Source organism: Oryzias latipes, chromosome 17 (genome assembly GCF_002234675.1).
Source record: "Oryzias latipes chromosome 17, ASM223467v1".
Classification (NCBI taxonomy): Eukaryota; Metazoa; Chordata; class Actinopteri; order Beloniformes; family Adrianichthyidae; genus Oryzias; species Oryzias latipes.
Window position 1 is genome coordinate 9022036 of NC_019875.2, and position 15558 is coordinate 9037593.

Genomic DNA, 15558 nt, shown 5'->3' on the forward strand with positions numbered 1-15558 from the left:
GTCAAATGTTTAGGTTCCTGACTGTTTATAGAACGGCACCAGCCGATGCTGATGGTGGAACTGCAGAGCTGGGGGAGAAAATCTCTGGCAGCAAATCTCACCGTGAGGGAAATGAAGACCAGATGGAGGAAAAACACAACGGCGGTAGAAGAAAAGAGCCGACTAACCTGACGGACTGATGGCAGGAAATGTAAAGGGGGGTGCGGAGTGTGTGTGTGTGTGTGTGTGGTGGTGGTGGGGGGGGGTATGCAGCAGCGATACATTTCTGCACATTTGATGTAGATTGTGATTAAAGTGAGCTGAGCTCAGTCTGCTGTTTGGTTTTCATATCCCTGCAGGTGTGAGAGGTGGAGGTTCTCCTCTCTCTCTGGAATGTCCTCTGGTGTTGTAACATGAGGACGTTTGGACACCGTTGTTGGCAAACTAAACGCTTCATCGCACAATAAGCGCAACAAGATACTTTATAGCTCTAGTGTGAAAGTGAAAACTGTTCAAAGCCGTACTCACAACTGCTCTAGTGGGTGGATATGGGCCGTCTGCGGGCACAAATGATCACGCAATTTCTCTCCGTTCCCTACAGGAATTATTTGTACTCCTCATTGACTTTGCCTTACCTGGAATTTTGTCTTGAGATTTGGAGAAGTACTAATAAAAGGTCACATCCCTCTAAAACAAAAAGGGCCAGAAGAAGTATTTGGAAAACGGGATCCCACAAGAGTATTTAAGCACTGGTGCATGGTATGACGGTTGACTTAATATAAAACAACTCTTAAATCTATCATGTTTTTCTCAAGCCTATCAGAGTAAACTATATCCATGTATATGATCATATATTACCTTTGGCTCACTAAAGAACGATTAAAAAAAAAAAAATTAGCTCTTTTCCTAGTTTTTCCAATCCGGAAGTAAGACTAATGGATTTCGGACGCACCGCCGTGTGGGTGACACCCATTTCATGATGTCAAGCTACAGTCGGCCATTCACATCTGAATGATATGCACATTTTCATCCAATATGCACATCCAAAGATGAAACATCAAAACATCATTTGTGATTATTCTGCACATAAAATGAAAGCGTTTTGGTGATCACTGCTAGCTTGAATGAGAAATTAGGTGTGTGTTAGAATGGGGAAGATGCTGGCAGTGCAGAATCCTCCTTGAAGGGGCGGTTCTCAGTTTATGACATCACAATGTGCGGAACTGCTCGTTTTTTTGGGTTGGGAGGGGCTGCCAAACTGAATGGATTCTGTATAAGAAACACGGGATAGAGGGGATTGATTGACAATTGTATACAGCCAATCACAATGCATTTTAAAAAAAACAACAAAAAAATAAAAACAAAGGCCATCTCACTGAAAGCAGGAGCGGTGTTTGGGAAAAAAAAACCTTTTTATTTCTTTAAGTTGAGATACAATTGCCCATAAAGGTCAAATAGAAAACACACCCAACACCCCAACAGCAGCTAAAAAAATATAAAAGCCTCCAATTTAAAGTCTTATCAAATGAGCTTGAAGCAATCTGTCCACCAGATTCCTGACAAATCTGTCTTCCTGACAAAACGATCACTGAACCGCCACCAGATGGACATGGAGGCTCTGCCAGGCCTATTTAGAAACCAGAGAATGCAAGGAATCACTAAAAACTCCACTCGCACCACTTGTTCCGTGCATTTATACGCATTTCTGACAGGAAGAGTAAAATTCTTTACAGGAAGTGACATCAGGATTAGATCTGTGAAAAAACAGAGAGCTCCTGCTGTACATCTGTGAATAATCAAAACTTTTAGCTAAAAGGCAGCTTTGTCCAAAACCCGAAATGTAAATTCGTTTTCCACAAGCTGCTTTTTGATCTGAGAGTGTCTACAAGAGTCTGTGTCTGTGGTTTTGTTGCCAAACCGCTGTGCTGCAACGGAAGATCAGGAAAGAAATCTGGGATTCAGAGCACCCACAGCTGAGTTTGTGAGCTGAGCCGCTAAAACCAGGCAAAAAGTGAAAAGAAAAGGTCGCAATATGGACCGATTAAACCACTAAGATAAGTGGCGAAAGAATTCAGACACAACTTTGAGACAATGTCACCCTGAGGAATGACGATCTCCTTCAACATCTGGGAGTAAAAAGACAAAAGGCAGCAGCATAGATTTTTTTAATCCCAAATAAGCTCCACCAACCTGGAGAATAGTTCCCTTCATTATTTAATAAAGTGTGAGTAAAGTTAGCAGGTTTTACAGAAACCCAGCCTTATCTGCTGGATCAGGTCATCAACAACAGATGAGCCAATAATGAGCTTTATGGTAAGAAAACATGTAGGCCCCTTGAGGCCTGGATTTGGGCGCCCCTGTGGTAGAGTGTCCCCCCTGAAACTGGAAAGTTGTGAGTTCATATCCACGGCAGATTCATTCCAAAGACTCTAAAAATGGGATCCACTTTGACCCGCAGCATTAAGGGATTGGACTGGGAAGGGTTAAAACACCAAATAGTTCCTGAGCGCGACTGCAGCTCACCGCTACCCCAGGGGATGGGGAGAACAAATGTCACACAACTAGGTTTTACCTAACTTTTTGACTTTTATTTATGGTCCGAGCTTATCCCACCAGCATGACAGACGTGATCGGCCCAGAGCCAAACTGCCAAAGACTATTTATTAATTCATGCACATATTTTGTATCACAAATAAATCTTTTTTTATTCATATTCCTAAGATCTCAAACATATGTCAGCATTTTCTCTCCATTCTGGTTTAATCTGCCAAACAGAAATCCAGACATTCTGGTCCAAAACTAGCAGCTGGTTCTCTTGGACTGTTTCACCATGTGTGCCAACGTCTGCAGTGTCCATAAGGGACATCTCTACGATTCTCCCAAAAGCCTCTTTTGAAATATGATTAAAATAAATTAAATGAAGTTTGGCCTCGATTACAAAAGAGGTTTATTCAGACATACCTCTGGTTTGTCAGAAGATTAATAACCCCTGTTGTTAAAGTAAAATCTGTCCAACACAAGAGGCCTTCAGCTCTCATCTGTTTGCCCAGCTGTTGGACAGGACAAGCTAAAAAAATGGTTTAACATTGATCAGTTTTGGCAAACTCTCTTCCTGTTTTGTCTTTTTGTTTACATTTGACGGAAGCAAAAAGACTTCCAATCAGCTTGCGTCTACCAAGTCGGGTCAATCCCAGTGAGGGTGTCATGTGAACTAAACTTATGATAGCTCTTTTTAACACAGCACTGCAAACAATACCTGAATATTTTAATATGACATGATTTAACTACAAAGAACAAAACCATCTAATAGGCCCAAAATGCCAGGTTTTCATTGCTGAAGCTGTTTTGTCCTATAGGCATTTTGTTTTTATTGCTTGAGATAAAAGGGCCAGTAAGAACAAAAAAAGTTTCTTTGTTAAAACACATTTTCATTTATCGTTTCAGACACCAAATGAATATTAAATATCTAAATTGTATCCATTTAGGTAAAAGCATTGGACTGTATTGTATCAATACAAAGTGAGCTGGTATTTTTATGTGCTGACTCATGGACGCTGCATTGAGATGAGTATCAAAACACGCGGGAAGGAAAGATCCAAACTCCTGGAGACAAGTGAGGCCTGGACTTCTTTCCATGTTCTTCAGTTTTTGTCATCTCTCATAGTTATGAAAATATTTGGGGCCCAAAGATTCCACTTTGTGTCTGGGCTAACAGCAGGTCTTTGGGGCTCACTCTGTTAACGTCTGTTAAGGGGGTCTGCAGTGAAGGGGATGGAGATGTTTCTTATCTCAGTGAGACAGGATTTGCATGTTCATTTCTCCTCAAGTTGAGACAGATTTTTTGGAAACTAAAGGAAGGTTTTGGTGAATTAGTCAAGCTGAAACTCCAACAAGCCCATAAATGTCTGCCGCGTGTCGCCTTGCCCAGAAAGGGATCATGAAACAAGCATAGTTAGGATTTCTCAGATGGATTCTCTGCGTCTGTGGGAGTGTTGCTAAACGCTGTTCTCAACTTATATCAACATTTGGGACTGTTACGTTTACTGTAAGCAATAAAAAAGGACTTTAAATGTTTTCAAAAAGGTTCTAATATTTCATTGGTCAGTTGTAACTGTGTTTACAGATTGTTTTTGTTCACAATTAAACTCACCTTTAAATATTCTCTTATTTTTAAACGTGACACATAACTAATGGTGGCTCAAATGCAGGATGAAAATTCCTGTGGTGGGAATTCTTGGAGTTCTTGGTCTGACTGACCCCCTGCTGGAAGTGAGGGGGTGCTGGAGCTGGGGGTGGGTATGGGTATGGGGGGGCTTCATTTGTTGGAATCTGCCGGGGGAGACGAATGAGTGCACCGTTCCACGGCACAGCTGGTTACAATCACAGCAACTGAGGGCTGAACGCGGCCTCCGGGGTGAATTTCAACTGCGCTTAAGTGAAGTGGCTGTAATGCACTTTAGACAAGCACAATATTTTCACAGGGAGAAAAAAAACGACAACTGGAAGCTGCACACAGTGTTCAGATTTCATGAACAGCGCCCTCTGCAGTCTGTCTGAGCTGGACTGTAGAAAGACGTTACACACTGGCCAGGTTCCCTCACCACTCCCTAACCCCTGAAAGACTCCATAGCGTTGAGACTATCCAACGCTCTGGATTTTAACTCAATTCGGACACATGCTAACTGCTTTTAATTTTTCATAAATTCCAAATATGATGTCATCCATTTCACAAAAAAGCAAGGGGGACCTGGTTGCAGACAAGATGGCGCCCAGACATCATTAGCTGGAAACTGAAATTCTACAAGCCTTCAGAACTGTGGCACATTTTGTTAAAACTTTTTCCTGTGAATAAACAGTTCAGTGTGCAGCATGAGCTTAAAACGAGACAAAATCTGTAATTTTTAAATTAATTTTCAAAAGGATATAAAAAAAGTGTTGAGATTTGTAAAACTGTTGCACCGGAGCTTCTTGCAGTTTCAGACCTCGGCTAATGATGTCTGTGCGCCATGTCTGCAACAAAGACAGAGTTCTGCTGATGAAAACTTGGCTGATAAATAATTAACTCAAACACAGTGCATTGTGGGTGACCAGTTTTTCACAGAGAATTTCCAGGGCACTGGATTTTGGAATTGTGGATTCAGACACTTCGCTGGCCAACCCTGGTCCTCAAGATCCACAATCCTGCCAGGTTTTCAGTTCTCCTTGACCATCTTTCTGCTGAATGGCTGACTCAAGTGATTCCACATCCTGATTGAGGTCCACATCAAGCAGTCCAGGGAGGGCTGGAAACCAGGCAGGGTTGAAGCTGTTGAGGACCACGGTCGGCCAGTCCTGCCCTCTTTAGTGAACTAGTGAGGGAATTTGTATACAACCATTGTTTTAGCACCACACTCTATAAGAATGGCTCAATTAATTTTTGTTTGTTTGTCTGTACAAATCATTTGTTTTTTCATGTCTATGGCTGAATAATATCAGTATCAATTTCTGTGTCTCTATATAAGACATTTAACATTGAACATTTGACATTTAACAACACGTCCCTAAATGAGTGTACAAACTGTATAGGTTTATTCTTGGCATGATTTCAAATTTTTAACATTGGAGTCAATGGGAAAATGAGACCGTTGCAACCCCCCTCTAGTGGTCTTTTGAGGAACTGCACTCTTTGGTACTTCCTGGTCTGTATCACATTTTTGTAATTTATTTATTTATATATATATATATATATATATTTTTTAACTTGTCCTGTCCAACAGCTGACAGCTGAGCAAACAGATGAGAGCTGAAGGCCTCTTGTGTTGGCCATATTTTACTTAACAACAAAGGGTTATGAATCTTCTGACACACAATGTGTGTATTTGAATAAACCCCTTTTGAATTTGGGGCTAAACTTTATTCATACTAATTATATTTGTAACAGTTTTTTGTTGGACCTGACGGAAAGAAAAGGAGGGAAGAAGAGAGACTGATGTTAGAGACGGGGGGTAGGAGGGTGGTTATAGAAGGGCGGGGGGTAAAATCATAAAGCAGCATAAAGCAACAAGTTGCTGTATGTTTATAATCATTACTGTCAAGTTTAGATGTATAACAGATCTAAGAGAGGCGGGGCCTGACACACTCAAATGCTATAAACATACCTGTTTGCTCCAAAAATGTTCACATACAAACAAGTCAACATGTAAAAAATACAACTAATGTTCACACGTATACTTATGCATTCAGACTAACATGTGTGAAACATTTCATTCAGCCACGTAAACTGTTTGTGCAAAAGTGAGCTAACGCCTGTGCTCGAGTGGTTATTTTTGTTCTTCTAAGGTGGATGATGGAATGCAAAAAGAAGGAGGGAAAGTGCCCACTCATCCCCACACCAAGACCCCCACCGCAGCAGCAGCAGCAACAGCAGCCAGGACCCCCCCCCCCCCCCCCCCCCCCAACACCCACACTGTAGCAGACAGAGAAAACCGCCCGCCGGGTAATTACACCCGCCACACAAGCCAGGGCCAGCAGGACCGCCACAGGGGCCCCCAAAGCCAGAGAGCAGGGAGGCATGGGGGGACAGAGAATTGTCAACTAGGGCTCTGGATGAATAATACAGTTTTACTTTTTATTTCTTAACAATAAAAACATGTGTTTCTGAACTTAGTTTTAAAGATTCATTCACTTGTGCGATTCGCGGGTCACAGGCGTCACGTTTCAATGTTAAGGCGCAATCTGAGGTCCTGCAACGTGATACAAGTGGCAGGTCAGTCTGGCAGACGTTGAGGCGCGATTTGGGCGGCAATTAGGAACTCAGCTGTGGCCAAAAGACGTTTTTAGTGACTTGATCAGTGGGTTAATCCCATCCATCCTATCCATTTTCTCAACCTGCTGGGCCCGCGGCATCGCCAGAGACTATTTCAGCCACTGTTGGGCTAAGGCGGGGTAGCCTGGACAGGTCGCTCTCCAGTCACAAGGTCCACGGAGTCGGACCGATTTGTAACCAGCCGCCTGGTAGACGCAGAGTCTCCGTGGGTGCCGTCGTAGCAAGCGCGATCATTCCAGCTCCACGGGTTAATGATGTTTTTCTTATTTTCATGGATGCCAGAACAAGAAGATCCTCCAGTTTTAGAAATTATTTTCCCCCCTCGGGTTAATGCGGGACAGAATTTCTTCAAACTGGGCCACAGAGAGACGGAAGTAGCGTCTCTAAAGGATCTGGTTAACCCACATACGGCAACTTGATTCCCAGTACCGCTGTAGAGCTCTCCAAAACATATAAACCCATGCTACTTGCTCAACATCATCCATGTTTTCCATGTTTTCCAGTACTACTCTCTATTCATGCTTGTGGACATGTATGCTAAAAGTGGCCTTTTGGAAAATGTTCTGGAATGTGAATAATTCTGTTAAAATTTAGCACCAAAACTCTCCCCTAATTACAGTTGTATTGCACTTGGTTTTTCTGGTAAAGAGAGCAGTCAGGCTGCAGATGGACGTCTGTGATGAACTGATTGGATAATTTCAACCATACGGGAGCATTCAGATGTCATTAAAGTAACGAGATGGCATCTGTCAAAGGTTAGTGTGGCTGATGCGCGCAGAGAGCACAAAGCCGCCTTTGTCGCCGGCTGCTTCTCCAGAGGAATGTGGCGGGTCAGGTTTGTCCATTAATCCATGAGTTTGAAACGGGACAGGGACGTTTGCTCCACGTATTCCTTTGTTTGGCAGTGAAGCAGAGCTTCCACGATTTCACTCAAACTGAGGTCAGCAGAGCCTCTTTGTTAATGTGATAACCTAAGCCAGACGTTTGTTAGACGACAGAAATGAGGTTTTTCTTCTTTATTCTACTTTTAAAAGTTTCCAAAGTATTTATTTTAGTCAAAAAGCATGGACTGTCTCGCACAGGCTTCCTTGTGGTTGCACGACGGTTGAGCCAGTGCAATTGTTCACAGGTGACTGCGGTATGGCTCTGACAAACAGACGGCGACAACGCAAACCCCACTCTGAAAGGCAGATCGGATCAGGATTCTCGTAACACTCCGTCACACTTCAGGCCCACTTCCTGGAATCAAGCCTGAATCAGAGACCAGTCCGGAAGCCACTTACATAGATTTGTCTCTGCTGGTAACGCAGGAAGAGGTTGTGCATGATGGCGCCATCGTGGAGGTCCTCGAGGGTCGCCATGTCCTCCACGCCTCTGATGCTGCTGTGGTGCATGGGTTGAACCTTCTGCCAGCTCAGTGCATTCTGCTTGTAGGTGTACACCTAAAGAAAGCACCGAGAACAAAAAAAGGTTTCAGCCCAAATATTTTGAAGCATTTCAAGTTAGCTTTTACTCATTTTGAACTTTCTTCTGTCAAAGTTTAGGAAACATTCCACTGTGAGTTGAAGGACGTCCACTTCCTGTTTACACAAGATCAATAAGAATAGGGGTCCCCAACCATGGGTCACAGAAGCACCAGTCCATTGGTCAGTTTGATATTGGCACAGAATAAATCCATACCTAAAGCCTAAGTCACATGCAAGCGCACAACTGTTGACCCGTACGGGTACTGCGGGTTTCTGGTTTGTCTGGGTCAGGGAAGGGTCATAGAGAGGAGTGGCTGCATCTTTAGGGAAGAGCAGTTATGTCTCAAAGTTCCCTTGAGGCTTGTTGAAAATGGAACGTCCAATTGTCACGTGTATGGTAGTGTATTGAGATGCATTTGTAAGGTAATGCAAAGTGCACACACTTATGAAGTAAAGCTACGTTGTCACCGGGTGGGGAAATGCCCGTTCAAGCCACCACTTTTCAATCAAAGGTCAATGTTAACGTGCATAAATGGCATAAATGCAGGTTTTAGGCTGATCCATTCTCATGTTTACTTGTCTCAATGTAATATTTTAGTTCCATTTAGGGCTCTAGGTACAACACATCCGTGTTTTTTAACACGCGTGTTAAAATATATACCAGTTGAACTTTGGCCAATCAGGGACTCAGATTTGGTAGTGGCGTATGGGTGGTGTCCTTTCCAAAACACGGAAATACCAACCCTTTACAAAATTGATCATGAAGGAGAAATGAATAATTACGGATTATGCCTGACTGGAATTCTATGACATCAAGTCTTTCATATAATGGAGTACAGCTGTGAAAGAAAAAGCCTGAGTTAAGCTTCACCAGATTTCTACCACTTTAAAATTTTGCACCAAGCCTCTTCCAACTGTAGCCCGTATCGCGTAGCAACAGTCCAGTGTGAACACCATATCCTAAAAGCGTACAGATGGGCAGTACATAAAGAGTGGAGAAAATGTGCATAAACATTTTTGCTGTACGGGTTCACAGAGCAGTCTACGTCTACGACCTTAATAATGTTAAGGTTTGCCCATTTTTTGCCCGCAGATAGCCTGTATCCAACCATAAGGGTAGCTGGGAGTAAGGCTTTAGAGAACATCAGAATCCAAACTCTTCATCAGAGCTTCTCCCCAGCTCCTGATAAAAATGGAACCACTGATTCACAGCAAAAGATGTCCCAGATACGGCGCAAACTGGAAGCTCAGTAAAGAGTTAACTTTTCTTTTGTCAGGATCAAACTCTGATTAAAACTAGGGAAGCACAAGGAAAGTTTGAAACGCACATGTTCTAATGTCACACTGATGATGATCAATGGCAGGAACAAGAGAACTGGAAACGACCATGTTATCTTCTTTGTCTTTCCCTGGAAACTGACGGATTCACTGAGAGTTCTCATTAAAACCAGGAACACGTGGACTTCCTTTAGCAGGACTCATGAGGACAGCTGACCCATCGGTTATCTCAAAACTTTGTCTGACTTATAGACCCCACACAAGCAGGGAGGCGCGAAGGCTGGGACTTTTTCACGCAGGAATGCAGCTCCGTGTTAGAGGTCGAAGGGTCAGAACTCAAACCCTGTTTTTTTATGATTTAAAGATTAGACATGCAGAAGAAACATATGAGTGAACTCAAACGAGAGGTTCGGATGTTGGGGTGAATCCTGACCCACGGTCCCGTCACTGATAAAAAAAATAAAAAAAAACTCATAAAAAGATTCTGCTTTAAACAGTGTTGTCTTTTACTTCATGAGAATGCAGCTATTAGGGAAGCGTGTTGCATTCAATAAAAAAACAAAAAAAACAAAAAACAAAGCATGATCTTCGTTCTTATTTATTAGTGTGTTAATAATTTTTTCTATGATTTTGTTCTAATAATTTTAAGTACTACAAAAGCAAAGAACTACAAACTAACTAACCTCATGTGCTCATGAAACTGTAAGATGACCTGCAATTAGAAGTAGTAAAGCCTCAATGTGTTCGTGTCATCAGCTGTGCTTCCATGACACATGTGCACAAAACTTTATCGAAATTCTAGACATGACAAAAAAACACAATTTTCCAATTACATTGTTTCCATTAAATCCTAATTATGCAAATAAACACAAACCAACTCACGCGATAATTCTTTCAAAAACGTGGTAATGGATGTGAACAATACTTTGTTTACAGCAGATACACTCAAATTTCTGCCACATCACTAGTGCTCATCATCATCAACCAAAGGAGACGTCTGCGTCTTTATTCAGGCCGGGAGCGGCTACGGATGAAAACATTTTGGGAAATCGTTGCAGGTGGTTTTAAAGAAGACCTGTGGATCCAACAATTCCACATGACACGCTTCACTTTTGATGAGCTGTGTGATGTTGAGGGACCTATCCCTGTGCGTGGAAATTTCAATACGTCGCAAAAGCCACCTCCTCCAAGAGCAAAGCTTTTTTTTTTTTGGATTAATGCAAGTTTTTTCAAAATTGTAGTGTTTTTATTTGTGTAATTTATTATTGGAAATCTAATTTGCACAATTTCGTAGTTAGTGGAAATGCGGCTATTGACGTGATTCGCTTTGTTTATGTGCTGTTCCGGATATCGCCAGTCTGCTTTTTTCCCCTATTGACTTTATCAACAAACATCACAGAGTAAAACATTGGATGTAGTTCTATTAATTAGTATGAACTGTTAATTTTGTCTGTGGTGATGCAGAAAACGAGTTACAGAAGGAGTTTGAATTGATGTGAACCTGCAGACGGAGACAGGGACCGTCAAAAAAGTAGACGAAAACACCCGAGACAAATAATAACTGTTTCTCAATAACACACAATAAATAATCTCAAAAACATCCCAAGAACTCAGGATTGTTAAAACAAACTCCACAGAAATCCCTGATAATATTACTCTTTCTCTCGAGGGAACCAGTGTGTTTGAGTAATCAAATTTGTAGACGCGTCCTTAGCTCCTCACTTAGGACAACAACAGTCATAGTCCTAAAAAAGAGAATTGTAGCGATTATTATACCAGAGTAAACAGCCAAAAACATAAACAAATGGATCGGAGTCTGTGTCTATAACAAGACAAAAGTATAAAAACGAAACAACAGAATAAATTTAAGCGAAGATCAGAATTTTTTTAGCGAAGTTGACAAAGTTGACCACACCCACAAGTCTGTGTGATGCTTCCGTGTGAGGAGGCCCAGCTTTTAGCATTTTCAATGTTCTTATGCTAATACTAAAGGTTACTTTCATTCATCTTTGTGTTTGAAAAGTTGAAACGAGATGTTTTATCTGCAGGAGGAGGCGTGTGTAGGCGTGTGTTTCTTCTGCACATGACAGGTTCATGACGTAAGGTCCTCCACACCCAGACGTGTCTCTGAGCTCCTTGTTTCACATATGAAACTCAGTTTTACCAACACTGAACCCTGGAAAGCCGCTTCACTGACAATAACTTGATTTTGAGTTCAGAAAGGTCCAGAATTTCTTTGTTTTTGAATCCTATCCAGAAATAAAGCTGCACAAAACTCTCCACAGCTTTCATCTTCGAACACGACTCAGATAAACAGACAAATTTGGTGTTTTTTCCCGTCAATTTATGACTTTTTTTTCTCGTAAATGTATGTGTTTTAAAGCCATAAATTTAGGAGGAAAAAAGTCATAAAAGTCATTTATTTTATTAGTTATGCCTTTTTTCTCATAAATTTAGGACTTTAAAGTCATAATTTAAAAAAAGAAGTAAACAGCCCTCCATCGCACTTCCATAAGTTTTAGTTAGAGGTATTAAAAAGTAATAATTATCAAACATCTTAGTCCCCAAATATCAACCCCATATTGATTATTTTAGTCTTTGTACTTTGACGGAAAAAACACACAGAAACACAAATTAATTTTAAAAACGAAGCACTAATATCAAAATGTAATAAATTGTTTCATCAATTTGATTAAGAAGCTACAAAAAAAAAAGCAGGCGTGTTGTGTAAGCAGTCATTTATGAACTAACTACTTCAAAAAACTAAAGTCTAACTTTTGGACTTAAGGTAAATTATCATAGATAAAGCCAGAGATGAACTGCTAACTAAGCTGCTGCAGAAAAAGTCCTGAAAATATGATTCACTTTCCTCAAAAATAAACTTTTAAGCTGATTTGGATCAGTACTAAGATTTTCTGTAAGCTGGAACTGAAGTATTTTAAAGTTACTGATCTTTTAAGCATTCGCTTTCTAACGTTCACATTTGACCGCCCAGAGTAAACAGCCCAAAACACAAAGATGCTAGACAGAAACAATTAGATCTGAGGCTGCGTCTCCAACAAAAGTATGGAAACGTAATGGCAGTTTGTGTTGTGTTCACACAAGGAGGCGTGTTTGTCCTGCAAATATTTGTCTGCTCGTTACTGGCCAACACCTCTCTGCTCATAGGGAAAGGTCAGGAAGGTCCAAGCACAGCTCGCCTGATCCCGCCTCCGCAGGAGGAGATCAGGTGGTTTCCACTGCAGAGGGTACAGTGGGTCTGCAGGATGTCTGTTGAAGATTTAGGAGGGATCTGTAAGAGGTCTACACAGGATCTGTAGTAGGACTGTAGGTCTGCAGTGAGGTTGCAGAAAGTCTGCATAAAAGCTGCAGCAGGTCTGCAAAAGTTTAGCAAAATGGCTTCAGAAGATTTTAGGTGCTCTGCAGAACCGATAAGAAATGATCAAACCCTGCAGAACATCGCTGCAATTTTTCTCTGATACACATTATTCAAGAGACATTAAACAAGTCCATCAAATGTAAGGACAGATGATTTCTCCCATGAACAAATAGACGTTTCAGTCATTTTGTGGTCATTTTAAACACATTTATCGCACATTTTTACGATTTCTGGTCTTGGATGTAAGTGTTGCTGTTTGCTGCATTTCTTTTTTGTTCTTCTCTTGGATCAGTAATCTGGTTTTTAACCACGAGAGAAATTCAAATGGAGCCTGTTCCTCATCAGGTGACCCTGGAGGTTTCTGGAGCAGCTGTAGCTGCAGCTCCAAAGAAAGGCGGCTTCTGTGTGAAGAGTCGCTCACATGTGACCTCACACATTAACACCCAAAACGCCCCCCAGCATCCTGCCAGACATCATTTCCCACATTCCTCCCGCAGTGACACCGCAGGAGGAAGCAACGCTTCTCTGACTGTAGAAAGACCCGCCCGTCCTGACAGATTCATTGTCCCATCCAGGTGAAAGCGCTACAAAGACACACGGATGTTCGCAAATAAAACCTGAAGCGAGTCCGAGTTTCCTTTGACTCGGAGGTGAACCAGCAAACCGCAGATCTGACCTGTTAGACGAGCCCCGTAGTTGGCTTTATTTACAGCCAGCAGTAAAACACCTCAGGCTGGAGCAGCAGGAATAATATCAGAGGAACCCTCCTGTTCTAATCTTTGTTGCAGAGAAGAACAAATCAGTTGTTTGTTTGTTTTTTATCCCAATGATTTGTGGACTTTGGTTCAGTTTAGAAATTTCCTATTGGACACAAATAGCCGAAATCATTTAAATGTTTCCACCAATTTAAAAGAAAAAATATATATATTTAATCAAACAAAGTGTAACAAGTCAAACTCAAATTGACTGAATATAAGGAAAAATAAAGTTAGATCCTTAGTGCTGTTGGTTTTATACCTTAACTAGAACTGTCCTGGAATTAAGCAATTTTTTAGAGAGTATTACTGTCAAAAACTGTAAATCTTAGCAGATTTTCTGTGATTTTTGTCCAAAGTGGTGTAAAATTACCATTAATCTGTATTGTTGTTAATTTCATACATTCTTTGCAGACAGATTGGAGATTTTGACTTAAAACAACAGCAAAATTATACAGATCTTTCCTATTTATAATTAAAAGAATAAGGGTGGTGGAACATCTGGAAATTAAGCACAAATTTCCACTCCGTTTTTAAAGAAAATCTTCAATTAATATTTTTTTAACTTACACTTCCAAAGTTTGCTTTTCCTCATAAAGTCATATTTACCAAACCTCAAGTCTGCCCTGATCTGCTGCCAAATTTCTGATAAACTCCTGCTACTCTGCAGAAACTACGTCCCAGAAAAACAAAACCTTTATTTTATTCTCATGAATACTGAGAACGCTTTACAATAGATCAAAAGATGATTGGAGTGGGACTTTAATGTGGTTTGTGGAGTTTTTCATTCTCTTCAACCTAAGAGGCTCAAAAGTAAAAACTCTTTCCTTTTTTAGCTCAATCCAATCAGGAGGAGCAAATGTTCAAATAATTACTACATCTTTGAAGACACGAATGGGGTTCCGGCATCCCAAAACCAAAACTACAGGGGTCAGCCGATAAGTGGAGCGGCAGATGCTGCAGGAGTAAATCTCTGAAGATGGGGGGGTCAGGGGCTTCTGGATCAACAGGATCTGTTCCTGGATTAGTCAGGATAAAACCTGCTGTTCTCACTCACACAGACCAGGAAAGTGAATTCAAACCAGACTGAAAACTGAATCCTTAACAGAGAATTTCCTCCTGATCTATCCATCAGTTGGTCTTCACTGAGTAGAATATCAGGACGGACGTTCTTGTTGATGCCATGACCTTCAGTCCTGTCCCATTCCGGATAAATGTTAGTGCTGAGAGGAAAACAACCTCCGTTTGCTCCTCTGAAGTTTGTTTGTGTTTCAAACTGAAGATCTTGAGAAGTTTACCCACAGAGTTCAGGATCTTCTGGACTTAGAACAAAGAATTAAATATGTACAACACATCGCCAAGATAAAAAACCTTCCAGTCAGCCATGAGTGTGATATATCTAAATTCAAAGACGAAAGGCAGCGAAGTTATAGGATAGGAAGACCATCATGCAGTTAAGTTGATGGACACTTTCGAAGAACAGCTGGAGGCTACAACATGTAAAATAAACGAACTGACGAGGGATTCCAATAATTTGTTGACAGGTGTCTAATTCTGTGGAAAACAATCCTTTTTGCTATCCTTGCTGCTAGATATGGGCTATTCATGGCCGATAAATTGGCAAACCTGTACAGGGCAAGCAAGGACACACTTAGTTACACTTGCATGTTGTGTTAATGTTGGCTACAACCTGCCACCTGCGGTATGTCCATAAAAAAATGTGGATGAATATTTTCAGTCGATGGACTCGACAGGTACTCCACGATCTTGATATTTGCGATACCTGCGAGGCCCCTATAGTCTTACCCATTTCAGTCAGACAACTCGTGCAGTAGAGAAAGCTTTATTTTCCAGATTTTTCTTTTAGTTTGGCATAAGGCTCCGTTCAGATACAAT

At 41.2% G+C, this 15558-nt stretch overlaps 1 protein-coding gene across 1 annotated transcript in view; it reads right to left on the bottom strand.

Moving 5' to 3' along the window:
* Positions 1–15558, bottom strand: part of myo10 (myosin X) — a 117812-nt gene that overhangs the window by 59042 nt on the left and 43212 nt on the right. Inside the window, exon 3 of the mRNA XM_011486183.3 lies at positions 8068–8226. Coding sequence (XP_011484485.1) covers positions 8068–8226 — 159 coding nt within the window. The remainder of the gene's footprint in view (positions 1–8067; positions 8227–15558) is intronic.